Here is a 25,442-nt window from a genome sequence, read left to right on the forward strand (position 1 = left end):
TTTTTAACAACCGATGGTTTAAAGTGATTTTCTATCATGTAGCTATGGTCTACTGTAAGGAAATCTGGTTTTATGATGATAAATATCTGCCAGCTTTGTTATTTCGGTTGGATCAAGAGTCATAATCTGTCATATTTCATGACCGGAACAGGGATCAGAATCAAATATTTGGAAATGTAGTTGAATACAAAGCCTTCAGAAAATAATGTAGAATTTAATTATTTAAGAGTTGATCTTTTAATGCTAATTTGTTTCCTTAAATCATGAAAATTGTGGTTGTTGGGTTATTCTCAATCAATGTTTCGGGTGATGAGCATGTCTTTGCTTTTTTCCCTTGTGCGGGGTTTTGGATTGAATAATACATTTGTCAGGAGAGAGACCTGGCTGGCACCCCAGAACGAATGTTTCAAACTTTGATTCCATAATACCGCTACAGTACAAAAAGGTTTGTAAAATAAAATGTAGGAGGGGAAAAAATGGCAATATGTGGGTACAAAATGAGGGTAAGGATTTCCGAAAAGGCCGAATTGACCTGGAACTGCTGCTTTTGTTGTTAATGGTTCCAAAGACCTGATAACTGTCATTGAAGTAGGACTGAGTAGCAGAATAGCCTGAAGCTTTTTCTTCATCCCGAGTGTAGCAGCTTGTCCTTTCACAGTCACAAACATCTTATTCATTTTCTGTCCTTATTCTGCTGAGCTTGAAGTTTAATCACAGATAGGCATGTAATGCAAGATGGAAAAGTATCATTGCAGCACTTGTGATTTCTATAATAAGTAGTAGCACAAATTTCTTCTTAGTGTATGTAAAAGTTGGTGGGTCAAGCTGCCACAGCACACAACCAGTTCAGTTGTGGCAGGTTTGTGAAGCACTTTTTTAATTACTAAGTTCACTAAGAAGCACAGCTGATCAGGCAACTACTTTGCAAGGGATACACCAAACCATGTCTCCTTATTATGGAGTAGAAATCTAATTCCAATGTTGTAAACGTGAGGCTATCCACCAGTAGCCCTATTCATCCAGCAGAACATATCAGCTCAAAAAATCATTAGTTGATTTTTCAGTTTCGGTAATTCATCCAGACCAAGCAGAAGGAATAAATCAGGTCAGCAGAGGGAAGTTAATGATGTTGTTTAAAGAGCCGTGTTGTTCACTTCATCACCTCCCACTGAACAGACACATGCTAATTTAGCTGTAAGACTGGTGCCAGCTCAGCAGCTAATCGGCAACACATCAGCGTCAATCCACATCAACCCGTCAGCAGTGGATCTCTCCTAAATATAACAAAGAAGAAACTAAAAGCTTTTTCAAAGGATTGTTTAATGCCCGTCTTCACAGAGCAGCGGTCTTTCAGACATCATCTGCTCAAACAGGCTACATCCTGTGAATATGTGCACTTAGGTAGATAAAATCAGCCTTACAGAACCAACCTACGACAGCAGCCATGATGAACAGTAGCTTGTGCTGCCCCTGTTTTCACATTTAGTCCTAATCTTGGCTCCGTGGCTACTACCCTTGATAGCGGAGATGCAGTGGGTAGTCTTTACTATCCGGGCCACCTCAGCCTTTACGTCACACAAAGATGCCAAATCTTAAAACAGATTTTGGTGACCATTTATACTATGAAATATTCTTAAATGTTGCAAATATTTCTGCTTCAATAATGCAAAGAAGAGTAGGTTTACTAACCTCAGTCTGCTTCCCTTTTAAAGATCAAGAAAAAGCATATAGCCTTTTTGAAAACCTATTTCCCTCGTCTTGGACGGCGATGATGTCTTCAGATTCGGCTTTGAGGCTGTTTACTTTGTGATTCTAATATCTGTCCTTACTTGCCCATACCTGTGTTTATACAGAGAGAATGCTCTCATCTGTCTAAAGCAAGAAACTATTCAGTCACACAGCAAAACCTGAACAGAAATGCTATCGAGCGTGAAAAATGCTTAACTGGTTGATGCCAAGATTGTCTGATTACGCTTAAAGATGCTCATTTGGACTGGCTCATAAGATGTCTTGTCCATCCAAATTACTATGAGTAAGCTGTGGCATAATCTTCCTTCATGTTACACAGTGTGTTTCCTGGTCTAACGGTCAATGTTTTGACTCAATACCGGATGTGCAGAGAAAAGATGGGAGATCAGTCAGCGTATGAATCTAAATGAGTTGTTCCCAGGACTTCAGACAGGCTGAGTTCCCGCTCGGTGTCTGGCAAAAAAAACGATTGTGTAAAACGAAGATAGGCCTTTCTATGTCTTACTGTGAGACACCAAAGCTGTCCTGAATTCAACCATTCCATCAAATTAGCTTTAATTGAATTTTTAATAAATACAACTTCTCAGATCTTTGTTCTAAATCAGCCAAATTTGGAGAAGGTTTTGTGAAATCTTAGCAGAAAAAATCAGATTGTCAGAAGCTGGTACTTGTGTTTTAAGTTCTCTAAATGCGTTGGTAGTAAAGCGAGCCTCCAGTTGTCCAGCTTGGTTTTAAATGGGCCTTAAACGTTAACTCTACAATCTAAAAGAGGAGTAAACTTTGATCAACATTCCTTTTTCGTCCATTCCTCTCCATCTTTACTGTTCTCTCTGCCTCATTTGTGGTGATGTCAGACAGATTTTCAAGCCGTGACTGAGCACTTTTGCAGACAACCCAGAGCCCGTAGCAGGATGGGGTGGAGTCCTCACGCTCCTCATTTCCTGTGCCACAGGAAGCACATTCCTCAGCTGCTGCCAATCAGACAGCAGTAAAAGGCAGAAAGTAGTTGTGATTTCCCAGCTGTGGGCTGGCCTCCAGGAATTTCTCAGAGTAATTCCAACGGTAGCTGTCTCAGGATTTAATCTCTGTGTGAGTTGGCAAAACTGCTCAGATCCTAAACTTTTTTTTATATTTGTAAAAATCTCAATCATTTCCTCTGTTATTTTTTTGTATCTTTGATGGCACTGCCTTATTGTGTAACATTTCTCAGAACTGTAATTTAAATCTTAATACACATCCAATCATTGTTAAACCAAGGCAGTGTCACACGAAAAGAGACCCCAACACAAAAGATGTAAGGATTTATGGGTTTGTTTTGGTGTCGCGTCATTATTCTTACTGACTAGTTGCCTCGCTCCGTAGGATAAATAGAGTTGAGGGGCTTTTAATGAAACTTACCCCGCCATTAATCTTTAAATGCACCTGACAAAACTTTTAAAACTTTTTAAAGAATATAAGAATATAAATATACTTCAGTGCATACAAGAAATGAAACATTTTAGTTCAAATTGTCAACTTTCAGTCCTCTTATCTTTCCTTCCTGCTATGTTTTTTTTCTTTTGAAAGAAGCTGTTCTCGTGTTCATTAGGAAATGATTCTCATTCTGTTGTTTGTGACTCCTTTGCTTCTTTAGGGAAAGGAGAAAGGTTTTGTAAAGAATGCTGTGTTGGAGGAACAGGATGCCCAGAACCTGGAGATTGTTGCGTTTTGTAACGATTTGGCAAGGTAAGATAAGATCTGGCAGGACAATAAACGTCTCTCTGGGCTGTCACTAACTTTAACTTTGGTGTATAAGCTCACTGCATTATGTTCTGCGGGGGGAATAATGTTTGTCTGCTCAATGTGGAAAATAAGTCGGTTGAACGACAGGATGTTACTGCATGTCAAAGAATATATAAATACTATATTGCCATAAGGTTTCAAACACATATCTATAAACACATATGGATTTAAGTGATGTCCTACTCTTAATCCTTAGGGTTTAATATAAAGTCATCCCACCCTTTGCTGCTTTTTCATCTTCAGCTTATCTGGGAAGGCTTTCTACAAGTATTGGGAGTGTGTTTATGGGAATTCTTGATCATTCTTCCTGGAGTTCATTTGTGAGGTCAAGCACTGTTGTTGGTCTCCAGTCGGGTTTATGTAAAATGTTTTCTATTGAGCTGTGCTCAGGAATATGTACAGGTTTGTCGATTTCTCCCACACCAAGCTCATTTTGTGCACTGGTGCCCAGTCATGTTGGAGTCTAAGGTGGTCATCCTCAAACAGCTCCAAAACGTTGGGAGCATGTAATTGTTCAAAATGTCTTGGTATGATGAAGCTTTAAGAGTTCATTTCACTGGGACTAATGGGCCCAGCTTGGTTTCTGAAAAGCAGCTCCCACCTTAATCCCCTCTGCACTAAACTTTGTATTTGACACAGTGTTGTCAGGTAAGTGCCTTTCTCCTGGCAACTGCTAACCCAGACTACTTTAGATTGTAAGACACAGAGACACCATTTGTCACTCCAGAGAACACATCTCCACTGCTCTAGATTCCAGTGGTGGCGTGTTTTTCCACTGCATCCAACACTTTGCATTGCACTGCACTTTACACACTTTACACATACAGATTTTATTTGACCTCCTACCATTCTTCTCACTCTGTGTGCTGGAAGGTAAACTTGGTGATTTGTTTGTTATCGGGAGTTTCAGGTATTGTGAAGTGTATAAATGTCACATGTCAAAATGGGTTTTCCATAATAGTAATACAATGTAGCTTTTGGCTTAAAACAAACAGCTCTTTTACTTGAAGTTGAGAGAATAATCTTAATTATTGGAAGCAATGGTCAAGCTGTTGCTTTTTAACAAACAGTTTATGGTTACTAAATGATTAGGCCATTAAAGCTTTTCACCTTTGTGTGTTAGTTAAGGCAACTGTACAAATGCACACGATAATAAGTTTCCGGTCTAGTTCATCTGTGGGGTCGGTACAGAATTTCACACCACAGTATTTGGTTTGGACGGAGTGACGATGAAGCCGTGCTCATAGAATGCACTTTCACTATGATCATTCAATCAACGCCCCACTGACGTCTGGCAACATCTCCCCAACCTGGGTGTTCAACCAGCACTTTGCATGGTTTACCAATCAGAGGAACCTTTTACGTGTAAATTGGACAAAAGAGAAAAATTCTGGGTATTTTCATATTCTAGCAAAAAATATTCGGTCAGACATGTTACATTTCAAATCATTTTCTTTGACCTGCACATTGTGCACTTTAGTATTCACATTCATTTTCCTGTTTTCATTTCCCATCCATCCAGTTTTTCCTTTCTGCCCATCATTCATCTAGTAGTCTAATCAAAATCATCTGATTAATACATCTGGCTGGCCTTTGCTTCCTCTTTATTTTTCTTTCCACTGGGCAAGAAGACCAAAATATCAAAGAAATGCATTGACTCTCTTTCTGCTGGGATTGTTTCTTTCTGTTCCAGCCTACGTTCCACATTCTCTCACAACGACATCGGAACCAACCCTGGCTTCGTCCTCAGCCCCGTCATCACACAGAGAGAGAGTGGACCTGACAATAACTGCTCTGTTAAGGTTTCTATTGAAATCCCAGAGTCCCAGCAGCCTGTAACTTTCACCTGTGATGGTAAGCATCTGAGAAATGACAAAAAAAATGTGCTTTTGTTGATTTACTGTCTGAATCAGTTCAGCAAGATGTAAACATGGGTAGATGTCACATTGTACACATATTACAGCAAAATGTTGAGATGTGGTATAGTGTATATGACAATTTTATATGAAGGACATTTTAAAAGAATCAAAGCAGCTGTTTCTTACCATTAGTCTCTACATGTATTGGGTCTATTGTATCTGACCTTGAGATAACTAATACAAAAGTTGTTTACTTAAATTAAAGTACAGATTAGGCCTGAATAATATATCATTTAAATTTTATTCATATTTATGGTTGTCGCAACATCATTGTACGCAATATCAATACCACAAAGAACTGCTTAAACTGCTGTAGACATTAGACAATTATTGAAGTACCACACATTTAGGCAGTTGATATAAGTAATAGAAATTGTGACACTTGTTGCTTAATGCAGCCTAAAATGACTGCTTGTCAGTTAATACAAAGCAGAAAGACATTAAGACCGTTATGTATTTGATGATTTCTTGCAAGTTACATCATTACTGTGACATTCACCAACATTCATGCATGTTTTCCTAATATTCTGCAGCCCTAGTACAGATGGTACATCATCTTAGTTTGGTTGCCTTTAATTTTAAGTTTGAAGTAATTTAGGTTTGGAGCTGAACCCCTGGGAGCTACAGGTCAGATGGTAAAGGCTGTAAAGGCTCTAAGCCAGCCTCTAGTGTTTTATTCTCAAGACTTATTAACCCAACTGTGTTGGCTAGTTCAGTTTAGCCTATTTTCTAATTTTGATTCCCTTTAAACATTCCTGCTGAGTTTCATTTGGTTGTGTAAAATGCATTTTTCCTGGCCAGCGATTAAACTTAATTGTTTGTGAATATAGTGCACTCCCAGGGTGATCTTTGGCCCTTGTTCCATAACAACTACAGGTTATAGGAAGTACAAATAGCTATATTATTCATGCCTCATAGACTTTTTCACTAAATGTGGAGCCAATTGTAAAGCCGAAGAAAATTGATCTTTGAGTTTCTAAATCTTTTACATATACATGTTTATTTTTATTTATATATATATATATATATATATATATATATATATATCTCGGGACCTGGTCACGGGGGCAGCAGACTCAGCAGAGACGCCCAGACATCCCTCTCCCCAGACACCTCCTCCAGCTCCTCCAGGGGGAGCCCAAGGTGTTCCCAGGCCAGCCGAGAGACATAGTACCTCCAGCGTGTCCTGGGCCGTCCCCTGGGCCTCCTCCCGGTGGGACGTGCCTGGAACACCTCCCGAGGAAGGTGTCCAGGAGACATCTGGTATAGATGCCCGAGCCACCTCAACTGGCTCCTCTCGATGTGGAGGAGCAGCGGCTCTACTCCGAGCTCCTCACCCTATCTCTAAGGGAGTGCCCGGCCACCCTACGGAGGAAGCTCATTTCAGTATATATATATATACACATTCAACCCTGCTCTGATACACCTCAGAAGTTGTCTAATTAGTTAGCAGATTTCAACTCTGTGTTGTATGTAAATGAACGCCACCCTTTTTAGAGTTTTATCTTCAAAAACAAAAAGGCTGTGGACCTAGCATTAAAAAGCTTTCTGGTTCTGAATTTTCTCTCTGAATAAGCCAGTTCAACAACTACAACTCATAGGAGTTATACTTACTACATTCTTCAGTCTACACCTGAAATATATCTACCAGGATTCCTGTGGTCCCTCTGGGTTTATCTCCTTTCCTCCTGTACTATCACTGCCCCAGTCACTTTCTAGCTACATTTCCCTCTTCCCCATCATGATATCCATTTCCTTTCCTACTTGTTTTTTTCCTCTGTTGTCAGCAGCGTGTTGACCCACATAGTTGATGTTTGGATTTCTCTGATAGGACAAACATCTTCTTTTAGAAACAATGGGCCTCAGTTCTGGCTTTATTGGAAGGATTGAAGAAGTCCAACTGGAACGGTTCTCAGTCTGATTTTTTTCTACGATTCCATCTTCTTCTAATAGTTTAACTTCATAGTAAGTTTATTCATTCTTTCTCACAACTGCTGATCTTCTCTTACCGTTTGTTTTGTATTTCTCATTTCATCATCTTTTATCTGCTGCAGCCGTTTCATGTAACATGTAAATTGTAGTTAATATTGCAAAGGGCTAACAATCCCCCACCCTTCCCCAGCTGATTGAACTATGTTAAATATAAGTAGACAATTACAGGCAAGCTCCTCCTAGATTTTCTAACCTGGAAATGTAAACCCTTTTTTTACTCAAATCAGGACTCAGGTTTATTCATAATGATTCGGGTTGATCCATCTGTCCATGGCTCCAGCAATATACAGGTCCTTCTCAAAATAATAGCATATTGTGATAAAGTTCATTATTTTCCATAATGTCATGATGAAAATTTAATATTCATATATTTTAGATTCATTGCACACTAACTGAAATATTTCAGGTCTTTTATTATCTTAATACGGATGATTTTGGCATACAGCTCATGAAAACCCAAAATTCCTATCTCACAAAATTAGCATATTTCATCCGACCAATAAAAGAAAAGTGTTTTTAATACAAAAAACGTCAACCTTCAAATAATCATGTACAGTTATGCACTCAATACTTGGTCGGGAATCCTTTTGCAGAAATGACTGCTTCAAAGCGGCGTGGCATGGAGGCAATCAGCCTGTGGCACTGCTGAGGTCTTATGGAGGCCCAGGATGCTTCAATAGCAGCCTTTAGCTCATCCAGAGTGTTGGGTCTTGAGTCTCTCAACGTTCTCTTCACAATATCCCACAGATTCTCTATGGGGTTCAGGTCAGGAGAGTTGGCAGGCCAATTGAGCACAGTGATACCATGGTCAGTAAACCATTTACCAGTGGTTTTGGCACTGTGAGCAGGTGCCAGGTCGTGCTGAAAAATGAAATCTTCATCTCCATAAAGCTTTTCAGCAGATGGAAGCATGAAGTGCTCCAAAATCTCCTGATAGCTAGCTGCATTGACCCTGCCCTTGATAAAACACAGTGGACCAACACCAGCAGCTGACACGGCACCCCAGACCATCACTGACTGTGGGTACTTGACACTGGACTTCTGGCATTTTGGCATTTCCTTCTCCCCAGTCTTCCTCCAGACTCTGGCACCTTGATTTCAGAATGACATGCAGAATTTGCTTTCATCTGAAAAAAGTACTTTGGACCACTGAGCAACAGTCCAGTGCTGCTTCTCTGTAGCCCAGGTCAGGCGCTTCTGCCGCTGTTTCTGGTTCAAAAGTGGCTTGACCTGGGGAATGCGGCACCTGTAGCCCATTTCCTGCACACGCCTGTGCACGGTGGCTCTGGATGTTTCTACTCCAGACTCAGTCCACTGCTTCCGCAGGTCCACCAAGGTCTGGAATCGGCCCTTCTCCACAATCTTCCTCAGGGTCCGGTCACCTCTTCTCGTTGTGCAGCGTTTTCTGCCACACTTTTTCCTTCCCACAGACTTCCCACTGAGGTGCCTTGATACAGCACTCTGGGAACAGCCTATTGGTTCAGAAATGTCTTTCTGTGTCTTACCCTCTTGCTTGAGGGTGTCAATAGTGGCCTTCTGGACAGCAGTCAGGTCGGCAATCTTACCCATGATTGGGGTTTTGAGTGATGAACCAGGCTGGGAGTTTTAAAGGCTTCAGGAATCTTTTGCAGGTGTTTAGAGTTAACTCGTTGATTCAGATGATTAGGTTCATAGCTCGTTTAGAGACCCTTTTAATGATATGCTAATTTTGTGAGATAGGAATTTTGGGTTTTCATGAGCTGTATGCCAAAATCATCCATATTAAGACAATAAAAAACCTGAAATATTTCAGTTAGTGTGCAATGAATCTAAAATATATGAATGTTAAATTTTCATCATGACATTATGGAAAATAATGAACTTTATCACAATATGCTAATATTTTGAGAAGGACCTGTATAATTTTTACCTGCGGTTAAAGGTGTTTCGGGGGCTTCCACACCAAATGCAGCTCCACTGCGCTCTAAAATCTACTCATTTGTATTCCTGTGCAACGACATGTATTGATGTACCATCCTGGTGGAGTTGGACTGCCTGTGCAACCTCTGTAGGGTCCAGGTATCGCCTCTTGTTAGCAGTAGTGACACTGACCCTGGTCAAATGCAAAACTACTGAAAAGCTTAAAAAAACAAAACATATCTGTGGCCTCCACTTGGAAAACCATTCCTGTTTGTGGGGTCATCTCGTTGTTGCCCCTTTAGTGTGCCTGTTGTTAATTTCATGAACAGTAAAGCAGCTGACACTGATGAACGACGACCTCTACTTCTGAACTGACCAAATCAATATTCCAGGAGTTACCGTGTCTGCTTCGTTCTGTCTGAACATCTGTTTGCCTGTAGGAGCTGCTACAGACGCAGAAATCTTTGTTTGTTTTGTCACGGTGGGATTACAGCCATCCTGTTCATGTCTTTCCAATGTTTGCCTTGTAGACTCACCAAGTGCTGAGTGACTTCTGGCTTTATGTGCTCTCTCATTAGCTACTACATAAAATCTGAAATCCATCAAGTCAGTTATTTTACTGGTTAATAAACAGTTGTGGTGGATTTACTCCTGATTGGGCTCAAATATGTTCTGTGTTGCCATTAAAATATTTGTTCCTTTGTTCCTCTGCCAGCACCATGTGGGAAAAATTAACACGGTGAGAGACAGGAAGTTTCCTGGTAGATCACTCTTCCGTGAACACTAGCAGAGTTAGACATGGCCTTACTATTCTGTTAGAAACACCGGTGTATTGCATTTGTATTGTTGCCAGCACCACCGCTGATTCTGAAGTAGTGAGAGAAGTCCATTCCTCTGAAGGGTGGTGGTTTGTTGTTGCTGGAGTCAGAGGTGGTCTCTGCTGTGTTTGTCTGTGAAGTAACCTGAGCGTAGATGCCGAATTGTTTCTGGGTGCAGACTCTCTCTGTTTGTGTATAGTACATGTCTGGCCAAGTGGATTAGCAGCAGAGTAATCTGCAGTGTGTCAGGTTATGATCTCCACCCAGTCCTCTTCTGGATGGACGCTGACCTCTCACCCCCTCAGTCAGTTTGATCACTCAGCATTCTGCTGTGATGTCTATTTATTTGAGAACATATTTATTTTTAATAGAAGGTATTCGTCTTATATAACCTGATATGATTTTATGAAGTAATAGAGATGTTATTTTAGGACATTTTAGACCTGGAAAAAAATGTAACATTTTACAACTTAAACTCTATGTTCTTATTTTTGGCACAACTCAGCTATTATGAATGGAATGTTTATAGGTATCTAGGTTTATATAGGTTTCTGATAAAACTTATACACCCAGCCAAACAAAGCATCATATGTTGATCCCTTCCTGGTCTAATTTTTGCATGGACTAATATGAGACTGTCATAGGTTCATAGTCTTGCTATTTACACAAAAATCTTATACACAATGTATAACATGATCTAATTGCTTTATAAGCAATAAACTATTTTTTGTTTTGCTGCTAAAAATATATATAATCTGTTAATGTTTTGTTATATTTTTATCTGTAAGATTTTTTTATTTTTATTTTGACTCAAACATCCACCAAATTTAATTGAAATGTAGTAATAGCTTTCCAATAAATGAGCCTATTGTGAAGAATACTATACCTTTTGCAATTCTGCTCTTCGAGTTACCCTTGAACTACACTGCCTGGCCAAAAAAAGGAAGTCGCTACCTAGATTTAACTAAGCAACTAGGTACCAGCTTCCCATTGGATAATTACTGCAGGGGCGATTATGTTTCAGCTGGCAACAAGTTATTTAACCCCAACTGGTGCAATGAGTTGCTTCTCATTTCTTAAACAGCCATGTTGAAAGACACATCCTGAGGTCGTGGAAAAGATCTCAGTCTGTTTCAGAAGTCAAATCATTGGCGTGCATCAAGCAGAGAAAACATCTAAGGAGATTGTAGAAACTACCAAAACTGAGTTAAGAACTGTCCAAAACATTATTAAAAACTAGAAGGATAGTGGGGACCCATAGTCTTTGAGGAAGAAATGTGGCCGGGAAAAAATCCTGAATGATCGTGATCGACGATCACTTAAACATTTGGTGAAATCAAATCGAAGACAAACAACAGTAGAACTCCAGGTTACGTTTAATAGTGAAAGTAAGAGCCTTCCATACGCACAATGTGAAGGGAACTCAAGAGATTGGGACTGAACAGTTGTATAGCCTCAAGAAAACCACTAATCAGTGAGGCTAACTGGAAAAAAGGCTTCAATTTGCTAAGGAGCATAAAGATTGGACTCTGGAGCAATGGAAGAAGGTCATATGGTCTGATGAGTCCAGATTGACCCTGTTCCAGAGTGATGGGCGCATCAGGGCAAGAAGAGAGGATGGTAAAGTGATGCCCCCATCATGCCTGGTGCCTACTGTACCAGCCAGTGAGGGCAGTGCTATGATCTGGGGTTGCTGCAGTTGGTCAGGTCTGGGTTCAGCAACAGTATGTGTTCAAAGAATGAGGTCAGCTGACTACCTGAATATACTGAATGACCAGATTATTCCATCAATGGTTTTTTTCTTTCCTGATGGTACGGGCATATTCCAAGATGACAATGCCAGGATTCATCGAGCTCCAATTGTGAAAGAGTGGTTCAGGGAGCATGAGACATCATTCTCACACATGGATTGGCCACCACAGAGTCCAGACCTTAACCCCATTGAGAATCTTTGGGATGTGCTGGAGAAGCCCAGTGGTCAGACTCTACCGTCATCAATGTAAGATCTTGGTGAAAAATGAATGCAGCACTGGGTGGAAATAAATCTTGTGACGTTGCAGAAGCTCATCGAAACAAAGCCACAGCGAATGGAGCCGTAATCAAAGCTAAAGGCGGTTCAACGAAATATTAGAGGGTGTGACCTTTTTTTTTTTGGTGGCGACTTTTTTTTTGGCCAGGCAGTGTATATCAGAACGCAGTCAGCTGCTTAAGACATGCTGCTTTCAGTTTGGCAATTAAACTGAAAAACATGTCACTTAAATGAGGGTGACAGGTGGCACTTCTTTAGTTTTCACCCTTTAACTGTTTTTCACAACAAAAATATTCCTAAACAATCCAATTTGTCTTTTTTCTAAGTGAATTAAAAGTGTAGGAGCGTTCTCTAAGCCAGCTGACAGGCAGTGGGCAGGAACAAGTCGGGGGTAGTGGAAACGTCTGGCCACTTTCTCTAGAATCTTCTTAAAAGGACTTTGAATTGTAGGAAAGGTATGACTTAAAACAAAATGTAACTCTTTTTAATGCCTTGGTAGGGCGGCGTAATATTAGGTAAACCTGATAATGGTGCCGAATGTTGCAATAATAATATGACTTGGAATAAGCAGTTAAATATCTCACTTGACTCTTTCTCCTGTGGATTCATTGCAGAAATAGACCCCAGGGAATTAATCTATCCATCTTCTGAGAGAAACTGTATTCAATATTTTCATCTGACTTCAGCTTCTTTCTCAACATAAAAACAACTTCGTTCTACTGTCCTACTGACCTAACCAGAGCATCTTAATGCCCTCCTAAAACATTTTCTACTGTATTAAACATCAACAAATATAGGTATTATATAAACATTACTTTTGTAATTGGCTAATTTATGTTGCAGTTCAAGCAGTTCTTTGCAATATTAATGTTAAATGCTGCGGCATTGAGATAACCAAGTATTTGAGATCCTCCTTTATCCTCTGTCTCCTTCACCTTATCTCAGTTCCTGTTTCTGAAACATCTCATCCCTTTATTCACTCTCTAGTGAGTTCTCCAGTGGAGCTGTTGATCAGTCAGACTCTCTGCTGGGTTCATGATGACCTGGACCAGGTGGACTTCTCCAGTTATTTGCTCAAAGTCTGTGGTCGGGAGGAAGTTCTGCAGAAGTGAGTATTTCCACAACTGTAACATATCTGGAAGTCTAAGTAACCTATCTACCTATGGGGATTTACAGGGTTTTTATTTGTTTTTTATGTCCTTCTGTCTCTTTTTCATCTCTTTTAGCGTATTGCTCTTATTTTGGCATCCACCCACGTCTTGTACAAATAAAAATGGTGGATGTTTTTTTTTATATCTTCCTTCAACCTCCTCCACTGCCTTTTATCTGAGATTCATGGCAACTGCTGCTCTCCTTAGCAGGCCACCGTTCACTTAACTGTTCAAAGTTAAATGTTGCATACTTAATCTGACAAATGTTGAGGATGAATATGCAATCATAGAGTGGAAGTCATCTTTAGAGCCTGATGCCTTCCCTGCTCTTAATGGCTTTACATTCAGCACTATGTCCCTCTGCAATTACCACAGAACCTTAAACACCAATCCTAAATAAGAAGTTCCAAGTTTCTTCAGCTACTTTCAAACAAGCTTTTCAGCTACTAATTCATCATTATTTTAACAACAATCATAGTAACACCGGCCCTCTCAAGATAATGTTAGGTCTTTGCACTTTAAATAGAATGCCAAATTTCTGCATAAGTAATGTAGTGAGTAGGAGTGTTATCCAACTCATCATACAAGACAATATACGATATTCAGTTTATCAAATTGAGATGTGATTGTAGCTGTTTTCAGGGAAAGTAAGAATTAAATTTGATGTCTTTTTACTTCTACATTTAAGGTTTCCATCTAGGAATCTATAATCCGTGTAGAACAGTGGTTCTCAAGCCTTTTCTAACACGTACCTGTTCATTTAGTACCAGTTTTACCACTGTCCCGACTGACTTTAAAAACGGTAGTAAAACAGGACTTTGGACTTGTCAGGTTGTTGTATTAAGTCATTAAAAAAGCAATTTAAAGAAATCACATCCAATGGCCCGCACTTGTATAGCGCTTTATTAAGTCTCCAGAGACCCCAAGCGCTTTACACAACAATTAGTCATCCACCCATTCACACACTGACCACCATCAGCAGGGAAATCTGGTGAAGTGTCTTGCCCAAGGACACAACAACTGAGACAGACAGAGCGAGGGGTTCCAACCGGCAGCCGAACCGGTGACAGGACGAACCCCTACCATTGTTGCCACTGTTGTCCCATGTAGGTTCATGGATATGATGTAATTGTCCTTTTTTCCTCCAAAGTTCAAATTGTTTAAATTTAAATGAGGAAAAATGAACAGAAAGTTGAAATCCAGAATAGGATAACCTGAGGTTTCTCACCATCCCTACCTCATGATCCAATATGGTCGTCTTGCATATAAGACCTCCAGTCTGGCAACATGGACCTTTTTAATAAGTCTTTCTGACACAAATAAACAGTACTGTAGAGCCTCTTTTGATGACCATGTTACAAACTGCAGAGAAACATCATTAATCAAGGCTTTTTGGTTATAGCAGTTAGTCTGGTTACAGAACATATCATATAGCAAATCCAACTGGCTTTTAAACTTGGGACCGGAGCACATCTAAGTTCAGTTTAATGTGGTTCCCAGATCAGATCGCCTGAGTTTATACTGGGAGTTCTCAAAATTTCCTCCTCTGCCCTTATTAAGCAAAGATCAGTGTGCTTGAACAAATCATTGTTCTAGCTCTTGATGTGTATTAGATATACTCACTTAATCTGCTCAAATGTACCTTGAAAATAATTACCTTTATTTTGTCCTGAGAATCTCTTAATGCAGCCCAAGTACCATCAGTGGTACCTCTACTTTAGATTGAGAACCACGGACTTCTCTAAATGTTGCATTTTACCTTCTTGTCTAATTCTAAGGTCCTAATGCAAAAAAAAAACAAAAACATTTAAAATTCGCTTTTTTGTGTTTTCACTAAAAAAAGGTTTTATAAATCTGAAACAGCTTCAAAGAGTCTTTGTTTAGCTGAGAAATGATCAAGTTCTAATTTTCCTTTGCTTTTGTTGCAGAGCGATTTGATCCACTGTCAGCTCAGCTGACCTACTGCCTTCCTTACTTTTTTAAAATAAGAGCCTAAAACATAAATTCAGGGTATAAAATCTCAAGTTAAAAATTAATTTACAATAAATTCACTCATAGAAAAAGCCTAAACTTCCTTGCTGAATGCAGCTTTGTGGAGCAGTGGTTTCTGTCCGGGGTTTATTATGGTGATGAGCACAAGGGAACATTATGTTTTCTTACAGTTTTTCCTCACTGGTGTCATCTAATTCATGTCCTTAACTGTACCTCTGATATTGGAGCGTTTTTACAGTCTGTGGTTTAATTAAAGCATATCACAATGGACACCAGCCAAGTGAATAGTTGACTGTGCTGTGTCTGTTGTTAGTGAGTCCACATTGTTACTTTGGATCTCTAGGATTGTGATATCTCTAACACTGGGTCTTTGCCACCCTGTACTACAGTAAACACAGCCTAGGCAGCCATGAGTACATCCAGAACTGCCGGAAGTGGGAGAATGAGATTACATTACAGCTGCTGTCTCACTCCACCATGAGGAGGGACTTGGCCCGAAGTGTAAGTTCCTCTTTCAGTTACCTGAAACATAAGAAAGTTAACATCTTGTCCCACTGCTGGACACTGATCAAATCTAATATACATTTGGTAAAGTTATGAGCTGTCATAATATTTCATTTCTGTGTTGTGTTTGATCCAATCTCTTTTTATTTTTCTTGTTGCAGGCAGAAGATGACAACTCTCGAATTGACCTTGAGAAACATCTTAGCCATGTGGATAGGCCTTTTAGGGAGAATGTCACCAGGTACATGAGTCCCTCAGTGGTTGGGAAGCAAATGCGGAAAACTGGTTTAACAATCTTTATCTTTTTGCAGACAAGGTCTCGCTGACTATTTGGAGGGCTATCACAATCAAGTCAACATCTGCTTAGAAAATGAGGTACATGTTCTCCCTGTACAAGCTTGAGGAGAAGGGATAGAAATTTCTAACCTATTCTAACCTAAAATAGGATGATTTTGTAACATAATATTTATAGTTTAACCTTTTTCTTGTTCCTTGTATACATTAACATTAATTTGCACTTCCTGCTAACTAGGGGTGTAACAACAACTCGTCTAATGAGATCTCACGATGTTAAAACATAACGATATTTCTCATTGAGGTGTCCGCTATCTCACGAGCACTAGCTAGTTGCAGTCAGAATGGCTTCTCCTAATGGATTTGTAGTAGAAGATGCCCCAACTACTCTTAAGTCATTGGTTTCGCAGCATTTTGGGTTTCCTGGAGAAATAATAAATGGTGACAGACAAGACATGGACAGAATGTAACCACTGCAGAAAAATATTACTGTACACCGCGTCTAACACTAGCACAATGCAAAGACACCATCAGAACCACTAGAGGATCATGTTTAAATCAGCAGCACCTTCAAAGACAATACCGAAAGGACAGACAACGCCGAAAATGCCTTTGCACCTCATCCAATCTCCTTTTAGTATTTTTTGTGGCACTAGAGGCCTTTATTATTATTATTATTATTTTGTTTCGGTTTTCCGACAGCAGGTAGACAGGAAAGAGGGCAAAGGGAGGGGGAGACATCCGGCAAAGGTCGCCAGATCCGTGACTCAAACCCAGGACAGCCATATCGAGGACTGTAGCCTCTGCGCATGGTCGCGCGCTTAACCCCCACACCACTAGCGCCGTGCCCCACATCAGCTGATCTTTAAAGTTTTATTCAAAGTATCATTAATATCGCGTCTCGTTCTCATGAACTTAATATCGTGTCTCATCTTGTCTTGAGAGTTTTATATATCGGTACACCCTTACAGTTACCAGCATATTGCATAAAAATACCAAGAAATGATAATAAGTGAAATTATTAGAACATGTTTTTCAAATTACCTAAAAGGATTTCTGCCAGATCAAACCCTGGTTTTGTTCCAAATGTGTTCAATGTAAGACCATGAAAAGCACCTTTTAAATTAGAGCAAGGAACAGATTAAGACCTTTTTTTGTTCCATGTCTTCTGTCCAGAGTACCCAGTACAAGAACGTTGACCGGGTGGTGCAGACAGTAAAGAACCTGTGCTGTGCTCTAGATGAGGTGGAGACACAGTCCATTTCAGAAGCCATTAAGAGACTACGTCACTCGGTCAATTTAGCCAGGACACATTCGCCTAAGGTGGGCTCTTCAGAAGTACATGTGCTAACAGATTTGGTGGTGGTGTTGAGATAAGATCATGTCATTTCTAAGACCAGCATGCATTGCTTTCTAGTTGGGGTCAACATCACCTGGTCAGTCATCAAATAGTAAGTTATGTGCATACATACAGTCACACATAACCTGCGATCACCCCATGCTGCCAAAAACGTATCTGCTGTGTTTTCAATCACATTTTTTCACTCATACATACAGGTCCTTCTCAAAATATTAGCATATTGTGATAAAGTTCCTTATTTTCCATAATGTCATGATGAAAATTTAACATTCATATATTTTAGATTCATTGCACACTAACTGAAATATTTCAGGTCTTTTATTGTCTTAATACGGATGATTTTGGCATACAGCTCATGAAAACCCTAAATTCCTATCTCACAAAATTAGCATATCATTAAAAGGGTCTCTAAACGAGCTATGAACCTAATCATCTGAATCAACGAGTTAACTCTAAACACCTGCAAAAGATTCCTGAGGCCTTTAAAACTCCCAGCCTGGTTCATCACTCAAAACCCCAATCATGGGTAAGACTGCCGACCTGACTGCTGTCCAGAAGGCCACTATTGACACCCTCAAGCAAGAGGGTAAGACACAGAAAGACATTTCTGAACGAATAGGCTGTTCCCAGAGTGCTGTATCAAGGCACCTCAGTGGGAAGTCTGTGGGAAGGAAAAAGTGTGGCAGAAAACGCTGCACAACGAGAAGAGGTGACCGGACCCTGAGGAAGATTGTGGAGAAGGGCCGATTCCAGACCTTGGGGGACCTGCGGAAGCAGTGGACTGAGTCTGGAGTAGAAACATCCAGAGCCACCGTGCACAGGCGTGTGCAGGAAATGGGCTACAGGTGCCGCATTCCCCAGGTCAAGCCACTTTTGAACCAGAAACAGCGGCAGAAGCACCTGACCTGGGCTACAGAGAAGCAGCACTGGACTGTTGCTCAGTGGTCCAAAGTACTTTTTTCGGATGAAAGCAAATTCTGCATGTCATTCGGAAATCAAGGTACCAGAGTCTGGAGGAAGACTGGGGAGAAGGAAATGCCAAAATGCCAGAAGTCCAGTGTCAAGTACCCACAGTCAGTGATGGTCTGGGGTGCCGTGTCAGCTGCTGGTGTTGATCCACTGTGTTTTATCAAGGGCAGGGTCAATGCAGCTAGCTATCAGGAGATTTTGGAGCACTTCATGCTTCCATCTGCTGAAAAGCTTTATGGAGATGAAGATTTCATTTTTCAGCACGACCTGGCACCTGCTCACAGTGCCAAAACCACTGGTAAATGGTTTACTGACCATGGTATCACTGTGCTCAATTGGCCTGCCAACTCTCCTGACCTGAACCTCATAGAGAATCTGTGGGATATTGTGAAGAGAACGTTGAGAGACTCAAGACCCAACACTCTGGATGAGCTAAAGGCCGCTATCGAAGCATCCTGGGCCTCCATAAGACCTCAGCAGTGCCACAGGCTGATTGCCTCCATGCCACGCCGCATTGAAGCAGTCATTTCTGCCAAAGGATTCCCGACCAAGTATTGAGTGCATAACTGTACATGATTATTTGAAGGTTGACGTTTTTTGTATTAAAAACACTTTTCTTTTATTGGTTGGATGAAATATGCTAATTTTGTGAGATAGAAATTTTGGGTTTTCATGAGCTGTACGCCAAAATCATCCGTATTAAGACAATAAAAGACCTGAAATATTTCAGTTAGTGTGCAATGAATCTAAAATATATGAATGTTAAATTTTCATCATTACATTATAGAAAATAATGAACTTTATCACAATATGCTAATTTTTTGAGAAGGACCTGTACAGTTCCTTGCAAAGTATTCACACCCTTGAGCCTTTTTCACATTGAAATCATTAAAAATATTGTGTTTTGTCATGCTTTCAACATTTGTTACAAACTAGAAGAAAAGTATGATGGACATTTGCATTCAGCACCGTTTACTCTTAATACTCCAGTATGAACCAAATAATTGCCTTTTAGAAGTCAAATGCGGTGGAGAAGGTTAAAGCAGGGTTAGCTTAGAAAGCAATGTCCCATGCATTGAACATTCATGCTGCAAAGGTCTTGAGACTGGGTTGGACCCTAATGATCTGCATGAGCTGCCTATAACCTTAAAGTCAAATTGAGATAATAAAAAAATGGTTCAAGGTGTATGGTTGTTTTTGCAAGGCATAATAATATTCTCATCAATTACATTCTTATCCTTGCATCACTAAAGACTCGCACTGACCCAATCCTGACCCCCTGACAGGTGGCTCTAGTCCTGTGGAGGAGAGCATGGCCTTACTAACAACGGCTGTCTACAACCTGGTCAAGCTCTACCTGCGCTCCTTCTGCCCCCCTTCACCATCCTTCAGCTTACCCACTATAGCCCAGTCCACAGATGAAGGTGGGGCTGTGGAGGTGAGGAGCAGCAAAGAAGCTTCTGGCACCACCGACCACCTTCAGTTTACTCTGTTCGCACTGCATGGGATCCCAGGCCACTGGGTCAGCAGGTAAAACAGCAGTAACACTGAAGAGATTCAATACAAACATAAAAGCTGAAACTCACATAATATCGTCATATATGAATCATTGTTCAGCAGCAAAATGTCATGTTCACATTATTTGGTTATTGTTCCCTTGTTGTACAGTTGTACAGTTGGCCTTAAAGTGGAGCATTTGATCTACAGAACATCATGGCCCTGTATCCAGTGTAATCTGCATGTAGTCAAACCAGTACATTTAATTTTCCACAGTTTGATCCAACTTTCTTCAGGTTAAGTTTTCCAATTCTTTAGCTTTTATTCATCTAATTCCCTCTTTCAGAATTTCAATCCCGTTATTGTTGAATGCCACACTGAGCGCAACCTGAAAATAAGAATCGAGCAACAAATAAAATAAAAGTTCTGTAAAATATTTGAGTTTGTTAATCATTTAGTTGGTAAGCATTTAGTAAAAAGCTGAGTGTTTTATTGCTGTGGTGTTATAAAGCTACAGGTTGGTTTCTTGAGCTGCGCCATCACAGCAGCGACCCTGGATTCCTTCTACCAAGCAGCTCTGGTGTTGCTCCTTGTGTCTTATTTTTCCATGCAAGCATCTCATTTCACACCAGACTTGATCTCCTGTGTGTGTGTGTGTGTGTGTGTGTGTGTGTGTGTGTGTGTGTGTGTGTGTGTGTGTGTGTGTGTGTGTGAGAGAGAGAGAAAAGCAGATCTGATCCTTATTTTCCATTCGCAGCTCTGTTACACATCAGTGACCAGGATCAGTGACAAGCACCCTGTACAGGTTCAGAGAGCTAAATTAGTGTTTTTCCCTCTTTGTTAGGATACACAATGTAAAACCCAGTTTAGACCTCTTAAAAAACTATTTTGATATGAAATAACAGGAATTGTTGGAGCAGTACTCCTGGCTTCGGGATGGAAGCAGTTTAAAAAGTGGTACTTTTACAAACCTGTTTTACCTTCTTCCGTGGTAGTTCTGTGGTCAGCTTTCAGGCCTTTTTACTTCAGTGCTCAGCCTCTTCCAGCAACTATTTTAAGCCAGGAGCAAATATGGCCACAATGACAGCCATTCCAAAGATGCCTCAAAAAACATTGAGCTCTTTGCAACCCAAGGCCAGAGCGGGACACACTGACTCAGTACTTTCCCCTCGCAGACAAGCAGCAGAAGCTCATATCTGTTGTGGCGCTACTATAATGGTGCTTTATTGAGGTCGAAGTGTTTAGCATTGTTGTGGCTCGTGTGTCATCCATCTGTAGCCTCGCCACATTGGCAGCTTGTGAGCCAGCAGAAGTAGTACTGGGCTGCCAACACAGATGGCACGAAACAGTGGCTCAGGCTTGTTGCAGCATAAATGTGCTTCTGATTTACTTGTTGTTTTTCTCCATAGTCACATGCATGGATCTGTCATTAGTTAAAGCGAGTTTATTTTTAGACTTGTGGAAACAAAACAAATGCTTTATCATGGGTATTATTGCCTCACATCTTACTGAAGGCAATGCAGTGTTAATGTTACACTATTGACTGTTAAATGTCAAGTGTATATAGACTGTGGTCCAGGTGTTTCTGCTTGCTGCTTGTTTATCCATTGAGATTAATCCGGCGACGTCTCACACAGATGTGACCTTACATGTTGCTGGGAAATACTTCCTTCACAGCGGACGTTTATTCAAAGCATTTAAATGAATGATTTGCTCATTTCTACTTCTGATTTACATATTTGTTGGTTGGTTCATTTAAATGTCGTTTTATATCCAAATGAGTGAGATGTACTAAAAGTTTACATGCAAAAGTATTAATAGCCACTAAACATTTCTCACATTTTGTCACATCACAACCACAAACTGTAATTTAGTTTTGGGGCAGATCTTTGTAAACTGTCCATGCAAAGTAGCACCTAATTGTGAAGCAAAAATGAATGGTATAGAATGTATATATATTTGGTCCCCCGTGCGTCAATGCTTTGTAGATCCACCTTTCTCTGCAGTTATGGCTTCAAGTGTTTAGGGCTGTAATGTCTCCACCACCTTAAACATTTAGGGACTGATGTTTCTGTCCATTGTCCTTATGGTAAAATAGCTAAAAACTGAGGCTGATTGGTTGAGGATTACCTCTGAACGGCAAATTTAAAGCTTTGCCACAGATCCTCAACTGGGTTTAAGTCTGGACTTTGACTATGCCATTCTAACACATAAACATCTAAACTTGTACCTTGTATCTCTGGCCAAATATTTAGAAGAGGACAGTGAGTTCCAATATGGTCTCATCTGACCTAAGCACCTTTCTCCATATGCTTGCTTTGTCCCCTGCATGGCTTTTGTGAAAATGCAAACGAAACTAGTGGTTTCGTTTCAGTAATTGTTTTTCTTTTGCCAGTATGTCGTAAAGGTTGGATTTGTGTAGTACATGACTGGTTGTTGTCCCGTCAACAGATTTTGCCACCTGAGCTATGGATCTCTGCAGCTCCTGCAGAGTTACTATGGGCCTTTTGGGCTGCTTTCTAATTAATATTTTTTTTACTTGTGGTCCATGAGAGATAACTTATCCAGATGTTGAGAAGAGGAGAATCTCCCCACCCTGTATTTCATAAAAACAGAGCCGTTGCTGCTCTTCGTCTTTAGCTCATGATCTGAATTTTCTTTTTCCTTATATGCACCAATGTCTGAATGGGAGAACCATGTCCCTGCTGGTCTAAACAGTCACCACGGTCACAAAGGTCTGGGCTGCACACAGATATCTGCGGATGGTGCTGGCAGACCCTAGAAGGCGGGCACAAATGACAAATATTCTTTCACAGAAGCTTTGCGACCAATCGGACTGCAGAGCGGATGTAGGGGTATTAGGCCTAATGTCCTCTTGTCCTGGGCCTGTTGGTTCAGGTGGGCGGCCATGATGGGTTTGCACTTATGCTATATTGTATCCATTTACAGATGATGGATTTAATAGTGGTTTGTGTAAAAAGCTCGATATATTGTTTTATAACCTAACCCTGCTTTAAACCTCTCTACAACTCCACCCTGAACCTGTCATCTGTTTGCTTTGGACTTCATGATGATGCTTGTTAAATAATGTTTTTTAACAGAAGAGCTGGACTTACACAGAGATAAAATAACACAAAGGTGGACTAAGAACAATAGGCTACACTGGATTTTATTTAGGTGTGTCTGAATAAAACGATGCTGAAAATAATATGCCTCTATTGACATTTTTGTGAATACAATTTTCTTACCACTTGACATTTATGACAGACTTGTGTTGGTCTGTAACACAAAATCTCTAAAATATACATTGAAGGTTGTGGTTTGCAATGTGATATAATATGAAAAAGTTCAAGCGGCGGGAATACTTTTGCAAGGCAGTGTATGTGACTGTAGGACTATAAGGAGAATTTTCAACCCTCCTTGATTAGTGCTGCTATGATCCACCCACACAGGATTTTAGCTTGTTAAGATTAGTCTGATTAGACCACTGGGTCTCAGTGGGCAGGTACAAAGACTTTCTGAGATCCCTTTGAGCAACACACTCAGTTGAAATGTTCTAAGCTGAATAGTGTTTACTTGCTCTAACAGACTGCTCCAGCACATTCAAAATATCATCTTAAAGGAGTTCTTTCAAGGCCTTTTTCCCAGCAACTTGCCCACAACTGCTGTTATCAGAGTTCAAATAGAAACAGCATAATTCTGTCAAACCTTTTTGTTGCTGTATCTGATTCAGTCGCTTCTAGATAGTGGTTAATCATGGGTAAAATATTACACATTAACACTGTTTGTTATCTTTTTTAGTTATGAGAAGTACTTCCTGATGTGTTCTCTCACCCACAATGGGAAAAACCTGTTCAAGCCAGTCCATTCCAGGAGAGTCGGCACATATAAAAGCTTTTTTTACCACATCAAATGGGATGAACTGTAAGTCATCTTTATTTTTCCCAATAGTTGTTTATAGATGCTGCTGTTTTCACCCACCTACCATGCTACTGACGCTGTGTTGTCTCTCCAAGGATCATTTTCCCCATCGCTGTAGCCGTCCTCCCACTGGAGTCTACACTGAGCCTTAGTCTATTTGGGGTGCTGAACCAGAATGCCAGTGGCTCACCAGATTCCAACAAACAACGGAAAGCCCCAGAGTTTTTAGGCAAAGTCTCCATGCCCCTGTTTGACTTCAGACGGTGAGGAGGAGGAAGGAGCTCACTTGCTTTAAGTGTTTTAAACAGAAAATGTAGCTTTTCAAGAGTTTCTCGTCATTAGGATTAAACATAAAACAATCGTTTTTTTAAGCTAATGTTATCTTCTCACTGTGTTTAATAGAGTACTTGCACGAGGCACTAGGCTCTTATGTCTGTGGACATCTGCTCAAGGAGCTGCTGGCGCAGCTAGTGCTACAAGTAGCCGCAGGAAGGTTCCTGCAGAAAGGATCATCTTACAGGTTCGTTTAATGGGATTATTTAGTCCTACTTAAAATGGCTAAAATTACACTCAGGCAAATCACAGTAGGCGCACATGATTAGAACGCTGTCACTCAGCGTTCGCCCTGTTTAAACATCAGACTGCCCACTTTCATGGTTCCTTTCTATAAATCAGTTAAGGTGGAATGGGTATGAAGCCCAGCTAGTTGCTTTCAGTGTGTGATGATGTTGTGTACCCATGACTTTATTTTATTGTCATCCCTTTCCATTAAACATTGAGCCCCCACCGGTCAAAACTAACAGTATGAAAGTGTATTCCTCTACAAACTGCACAGGTTCAGCTTTTATGGACGGTGTACAAGGAGGAAACGTTTGTGCTTTAAGAAAAACATGAAGGCCAGACTAAAGTTTACTAGAGAGAAGGTAGAGAAAGTTCAGAACCTGTGGAAGAATGTTGTTGAACAGATTGAATTATTTGGATACCAGAACAGAGGACATGCTTGGTGACAATAACTCAAAACATACCATTAAATCCAACAAGGACAGGCTGACAATTAAGAAACTGAAAACTTCCTCTTCTTTCCCAACTCATTTTTTCTTTCCTCCCTAACTTTCTTTCTTTCTCTCTCCATCTTTCATTTCCTCCATCCTTCCCACCTGAGTAACACTAACCACTGTACAATTGTCTGGCAGAAAAACATTCCAAACTTTTGTGTTCACGGTATACTTGTGCAAATATAACAAATGAGAACAAGCTGTGTGGAAAAGTATGCACTATTGAGATGAAATATGTGTAGGAATATATGGTTTTGTAAATAATTTCAGTTTGCACTGAGAGAATAAACTAATGCCAGTTCTGCTACTGTCTTCGCTATCAGGTGGACTTCCCCAAATCAGCAGTAGATGTTTTATATGTTGGACCCAAGGAGGCCCCCAGCCCTGAGCCCCACACACTGGAAGAGCTGGATCCAGATCTGAGACGAAAGCTGGAGAAAATCTGCAGCCGAGCCTCTAATTTTGGGTAGGAGAATCATTACCGTCATCATTACCAAATATCTGAAAATGG

The 25,442-nt window shown here is 40.4% G+C and overlaps 1 protein-coding gene across 2 annotated transcripts in view; it reads left to right on the forward strand.

Annotated features, from left to right (window-relative positions):
* The window catches only part of pik3c2a (phosphatidylinositol-4-phosphate 3-kinase, catalytic subunit type 2 alpha), a 68,750-nt gene that overhangs the window by 24,790 nt on the left and 18,518 nt on the right, over positions 1-25,442 (forward strand). For both annotated transcript variants that reach the window (XM_047383684.1, XM_047383672.1), the window contains exons 3-15: positions 3,383-3,474; positions 5,225-5,385; positions 13,176-13,296; positions 15,721-15,832; positions 15,997-16,076; positions 16,147-16,210; positions 17,306-17,452; positions 17,547-17,580; positions 19,745-19,988; positions 23,757-23,879; positions 23,972-24,139; positions 24,279-24,396; positions 25,255-25,397. In XM_047383684.1, the coding sequence (XP_047239640.1) occupies positions 3,383-3,474; positions 5,225-5,385; positions 13,176-13,296; positions 15,721-15,832; positions 15,997-16,076; positions 16,147-16,210; positions 17,306-17,452; positions 17,547-17,580; positions 19,745-19,988; positions 23,757-23,879; positions 23,972-24,139; positions 24,279-24,396; positions 25,255-25,397 (1,607 nt within the window). The remainder of the gene's footprint in view (positions 1-3,382; positions 3,475-5,224; positions 5,386-13,175; positions 13,297-15,720; positions 15,833-15,996; positions 16,077-16,146; positions 16,211-17,305; positions 17,453-17,546; positions 17,581-19,744; positions 19,989-23,756; positions 23,880-23,971; positions 24,140-24,278; positions 24,397-25,254; positions 25,398-25,442) is intronic.

Source organism: Girardinichthys multiradiatus, chromosome 2 (assembly GCF_021462225.1).
Source record: "Girardinichthys multiradiatus isolate DD_20200921_A chromosome 2, DD_fGirMul_XY1, whole genome shotgun sequence".
Lineage (NCBI taxonomy): Eukaryota > Metazoa > Chordata > Actinopteri > Cyprinodontiformes > Goodeidae > Girardinichthys > Girardinichthys multiradiatus.